Source organism: Schistocerca cancellata, chromosome 1, assembly GCF_023864275.1.
Source record: "Schistocerca cancellata isolate TAMUIC-IGC-003103 chromosome 1, iqSchCanc2.1, whole genome shotgun sequence".
Lineage (NCBI taxonomy): Eukaryota > Metazoa > Arthropoda > Insecta > Orthoptera > Acrididae > Schistocerca > Schistocerca cancellata.
In genome coordinates, this window is record NC_064626.1 from 494,418,172 (window position 1) to 494,424,171 (window position 6,000).

The 6,000-nt window shown below is 37.1% G+C and overlaps 1 protein-coding gene across 1 annotated transcript in view; it reads right to left on the minus strand.

Annotated features, from left to right (window-relative positions):
• LOC126178021 (uncharacterized) overlaps positions 1-4,981 on the minus strand; it is a 399,168-nt gene extending 394,187 nt beyond the window's left edge. The window contains exon 1 of the mRNA XM_049924498.1: positions 4,901-4,981. Coding sequence (XP_049780455.1) covers positions 4,901-4,961 — 61 coding nt within the window. The 5' untranslated portion in view covers positions 4,962-4,981. The remainder of the gene's footprint in view (positions 1-4,900) is intronic.
• Between the last annotated feature and the right edge of the window lie 1,019 nt (positions 4,982-6,000).

A 6,000-nucleotide genomic window follows, 5' to 3' on the forward strand; every position in this document is an offset into this window, starting at 1 on the left:
TGTCTATTTCGACCGTAGTCAGTAAGTCAGTAATTTCGTTTCCCAAGTATCCGAACTTGCCTCTTACTTTTGGTGTCTCGTTTCCTAATCTAACTGCCTCATAATCGCTTGGTTTAATTCGACTACACCTCAATAGCATTCTTTTAATTTTATCCTTTTTCGTATCATAACCTCTTTTCTAGACGCTATCAATCCCGTTCAACTGATCCTCCGAGTCCTTTTCCTTCTCTGACAGAATTATAGCATCATCGACAAACCCTTCTTTTCTTCTTTCCCCAGATTTCATTAATCCAAAAATAATCGGAGGTTTTTTCACATCATTTCAAATTACATTCATTCAACTCATTAGCAAGTATGTAGAACTTACGATTTATTTGAGCGGCAAATATGTGTTTTAAGGCACTTATATACCAAACATAAATCATTCTTCACCGTTTAAGAGAATAAGTATTGTATGACTACATAGTCTAACGTATTGCAGAACTGAAAAATGCAAAGTAATCGCGTGGCCAATGTAATGTATATAGAATTTCAAGTTCTTTTCTGAATGTTGGTTTTAAATCGACTTCGATCTGTACCACTAATCCTGTTATCTTACTCTCACGCAGGCGTTTTGGCGGTCACTTTAAAAGTGAATCACTCTGTATGTAAATCTTCTTGTGGTTGAAGCTCTCTTTTTGTCCGTGTTTGCTTTCTAATATGTAATACGAAAATGTGGTTTTGCCTTGAGCAAACACAAATTCTTTTTTATTTTAATAAGTAAAATCTTTTACGAGACGTTTTTCTATTTTCAGTAAGTCCATTTATTCTCTTAGTATTAATTACCCACTGAAGATGGAGAAACTTCTGCGAAGCATATTTCGGTATTAAAACAAACGAGAAGAATCTGTGTTTGCTCAACACTGACATTCAATGATAAAGTGACTTGTTTGTGATAAATTTTCAATGTGTCGTTACCTTGAAACGGCATACCGCAAGCGTGTTTGATGCTTAATTTGTATTGAGAAAACACAGATTCTCCTTGCTTGTTTTAATACCGAAATATGCTTCGCAAGCAATGTTCTCGTAAACGTGTATATTGCTGCAATTTGACCGTTATCCTGTACTGCATTAAACCAATTACTTAACTGCAAAACAACTTTGGTAATGTAAAACAAATGTCAGTGGACAGTTAAAGGAACGCCACAGTCGTCAGGCAACGCAACAAAGGTCAACTCTGACAGATGCTGGATACACATTATCGAGGAACCGAATACCTTGTGCAGCCACTCTACACTAGATTGTGCGCGGTATCCCTGAAGGACTTCATGCAAATAGTGGGGCAGCTTCTTCAACAAGATTTCGGACAATTTCTTTCACATCTTTCTCCGAATCAAGTTCATGTGCCATTTTTAACGATTTCACTGACGGCGTGAAATTGAACCATATATAATGTGCAGAAACAATCAGCGTTATACAGCAAGTTGCGGGGTAGTGCTTTATAACTTAAAGTGATGAATATATATTTTATTGCAGAGAATCACATTATTATTTAATTAACAAATTCTTCAATGAAATTAGATGTTAATGATGAGTTATGAGTCATTGGTATTATGTAATATTAATAAAAAATGTTACTATAGTATTGTAGTATCTGGAAAATTGATAAGTCAGCAGTTTGTGCTAATATGGATTTATACCTTATATCACTTAACGGTACCACGGAAATGTACGCTGCAATATGTCTTATAAATTTAACCAATACAACGATAAATTGCTGAAGTATTCTAACGATCTTGTCTCCAGAGACTACAATCATTGCGAGAATTATGAATCTGCAAAGGGAAGCTAATCTAGTTCAGTACTCAGGTGACAACGAAGACTGACACTGGCAGACACTGGATATTCTCGTGGGGATGTAAGACCGTGTCCATCCACCCTACTTTACGACTTGTGTGGTATCTTAAGCGACTTCATGCATCTACTAGAATATGTTACACTCCAGAGTGTAATTCTTTTAACCAACATCTCATGCAGCATACGTAGGAAAGTCGATTCAAGAAACGACATAGGAGGGCTACTTTCTGCTCTGATTACGTACTTTCACCTATGAACAACTTTATAACCATGTACGAAAATACATGGAATTTCTGAATATGGACAAGTTTATTTTCGAAGAAAAGCATTGAATATTGATTGAATTTTGTCAATATGAGCTTTAATTATTAAAAACCATTCAAAAGCCAAGAACGCTGCTGATTTACTTCCTGATATGCAAACTTCTGTCATTATTATCTACACAAGCGGTAAATGCTGTACTGCTCGCAAAACAAGAAGGTATGATCCGATATATAGAAAGGGTATAACTTATAAAAATTATATTCAATCAAAAGAAAAAAATTCATACTCATGCTATTCTCCTCATGCACCGTAATCACGCGTTACTTCTCCTTATCTATGTGCGTGGTGGAACCCGGCGAAGAAGATAATTACACACGTTTTATACTCGGTATGCTTTCCCCAATATCATTGTTAAAAACCATTCAAAAGTCAAGATCGCATGAAATATTGTTTATTCAAGATATCTTCTGCATGAGATTAAGTGTGAAATGAGCATGTTTTACTACAAAAAAAAGTTTGAGACCTGAAGGTGACAGCTCACACTGTTGATACCCATCGTCTTGAATAAAAAATATTTTATGCGATCTTGGCTTTTTAATGCTTTTTAACAATGAATATTGGGGGTAGCGTACCGACTATAAAGCGCATGTTGTCATCTTTTTCACTATGTTCCAGCAAGCCCATAGATAAGGAGAAGGAACGCGTGATTACGGTTCATGAGCAGAATTACATAATGTTGATGGTGTAATGACAGCAACCAGCCACAAATTTACTTTGAGTTCCTTTATTCAAAGGAAACCGTTACCGGTTTCGAATCGTTGCGATTCATCATCAGACGGTTTACACGCTTTCTTTCTGACATTTGGTGTGTTTTTATAGATTAATTGTCCTAAAATATAAATAAAACATAATTACAAACAAGCCACACACAGATGGTTGCGTTGCAGATTTTCGTTGCATGTGACTTACGTGAAACGTCGGTTTCGAGTGATTGTTTCCATAACGTTCATCCAATCAATGTAAATGCATTTCCACTGCATCCTCGTTACGTGTGCAACAACGAGGATGCAGTGGAAATGCAATGTAAATGCATTTACATCGATTGGATGAACGTCATGGAAACAATCACTCGAAACCGACGTTTCACGTAAGTCACATGCAACGAAAATTTGCAACGCAACCATCTGTGTGTGGCGTGTTTGTAATTATGTTTTATTTATATTTTAGGACAATTAATCTATAAAAACACACCAAATGTCAGAAAGAAAGCGTGTAAACCGTCTGATGATGAATCGCAACGATTCGAAACCGGTAACGTTTTCCTTTGAATAAAGGAACTCAAAGTAAATTTGTGGCTGGTTGCTGTCATTACACCATCAACATTTGTCTTCAAAAACAGCCACGGTCTCCAACATGTCATCATATGACAAAATTGCATTAAGAATTACATAAGTTTGATCTTTTTTTCGTTTGATTCTGTATAATTTTTACAAGTTATACGCTTTATATATATCTAAACATGCCTTCTTGTTTGCAAGCAGTACAGTATCCACCGATTACGTAGGTAATAATGTCAGAAGTTTGCATATTTGGAAGTATATCAGCAGCGTTCTTCCAGTTAATGGTTACCTGAATTAATTGTCAGTTATATACAAGTAATGTGACTACCTTAAATCATTACAATTGCTTGTCTAGCGTAGTATTTCTATGAGCATAGCGGCAGTTGCAGAGGTGTTAAATAATTTACCATGAGCTGTACGCAAAGCTACGTAGCTGTTAAACCGTAACATTTAATCAACATTGCAGGTTTTGTTACGAGAATTGCGTTGAAATTCTGTACTATACTAAAATGTTTTTATTTTAGTAGTCGATAAAGCTTCAAGTCAAATGATGTGATTCGATTTGCTCTCGTTAGGATTTCAGTTATGACTAGATTTAATTCTGTTTACAATGGATTAAGACCATGCAAAATATTGTCGCTTTTTGCTTAGTACATAAATCATATTTTACTACTATAAAATGTCCAGATATTAGGCAGATTGCGTAACATAAAATAATGATTCTGACTTCAGCTTCATAAATACAAAATTTCAAACAGTATTTCAGATTAATGGGAAATTCGTGTCAAAAGCAACTTTACATGGTACTCAGAATAACACAGGCACTGCAATATCGTAAATGTCGTATGGTAATGAGAAGTTGTATTATAAATATTTTTTTTAAATAGTAGGTAATGTAGATGTAACTTGGTAACGATGTGTCCATCTCGATTACACAGTAAAGGTAAATTGTTGTTTAAATATATAAAAAATTTAGATTCCAGAGCAGCATCTTTGAAACAATTCTACAAGGCAAAAAGTACCCGGAAGTACATTAAATAGCAAAGAAATGCTATGCACACAAAAGTCTCTTATCAAATTCTTTGATTTTTCATCATCTCTAAAGAAATGAAACTAATAGATCTTTTTGATAAAGATAGTGTTAGATGTCATAAACGCATCCACCATGCCAGTTCAATGCTTACTGGCCGTAAGCTACAAGATGAAACATTACTACCATCATTACCGTTACCCAAATGATCCTGGTCGAAAAAAAATTATTTTCACGAAACAGGTTTTGTAGCCAACATAAAAAAGGGGAAAAGTTGACTTCACGGTATACAGGAAACGCACAGGGAAAAATGTCGTAGCCGACATGTTCATTTAAATGTATTTAGTCGATTCAGCCGCAGATCTTTGAGCTATGGCGGTCTTCAGACCTAGAGAATCAGGACCGGGTAGACGCCTGCAGGAAGACGTACCTGCGACGCCGGCGAACAGAGCGGGCAGCAGAAGCCACAGGAGCGACGACATCGGCGTCATGACGACATGCCCGCTCGGCACGTACTGAAATGCCGGCGACTCCGCGGTCGCCGCAACAAAACATTGGCGCTCGCGTCGCCGAACGCGCACACACGTGCGCTTGCGCACACCGCCTTACAGCGCGTCCCTCCGGGGCGGGAGGCAAAAAAAGAGAAACGGGAGCGCAAACTGCGGTGATGCGCCCGCGGCGAACGTCCAGCCCAGCAGACGGCGCACGATGCCTTTTACCGTCCCGTTGCAACGCTGCTGCTTCTGCGCTGTGAGCTGCCGATGTGAGCAAAGAAACTGCGAGAGCAGACCGAAAGCTCATAGGGCGGATCGCTACACATTTATCCGTCCTTCTAGAAATGGTGTAGTTGGAGCTATAGTCTTACGACTGGGGCGCCTGGAAGACAAGTGAGAATGATTATTACTTATTAGCTATATTCTCGCTACTCCTGGTTTCTGCAGTCAAGTATAGTGTGAAAATTATTAAAACCGACAAACTATGGGAGCATGCACTAGGAATGGAAAAAATCGACCAGTTAAAACCGATACTGGTATTTTAGTTCAGAATAATAACGAATAAAAATCAATACCGTACACCAGTTTTCCATAGCAGAGATGTTAAAATTTTTGGTATTTAAAACAAATGCTTATTAGAAAGTTTCTATTGGTTTGACATGTTGTATTATTATAGAAAATAGGTAAACAATCAGTGCTATTACAGTTACAAAGCCGACAGTTAGAAACGACCAACAAACACATGACATAAGAAACAGTACAGCGTTGCTGAGACACGAATGTACCTGTTACCGTGTAGCGTGTACGTGGAGTGTGTAAGATCCCGCACCTGATTGTTTAAAAAGCAAATAATTATGTTTGACTACGAGACACGATATTCATTTAAAATATTTACAGAAAAAGAATACTACAAATGTTGCACAAAATCTTATTATTTATCTGTCATTTCTATGAAATAATAAAAGAGAAAGGAAATTATGGCAACAGTAAAAAATTAGAAACAAAAGAGAAAGTAAGTGATGTGCTGGCTGTGTTT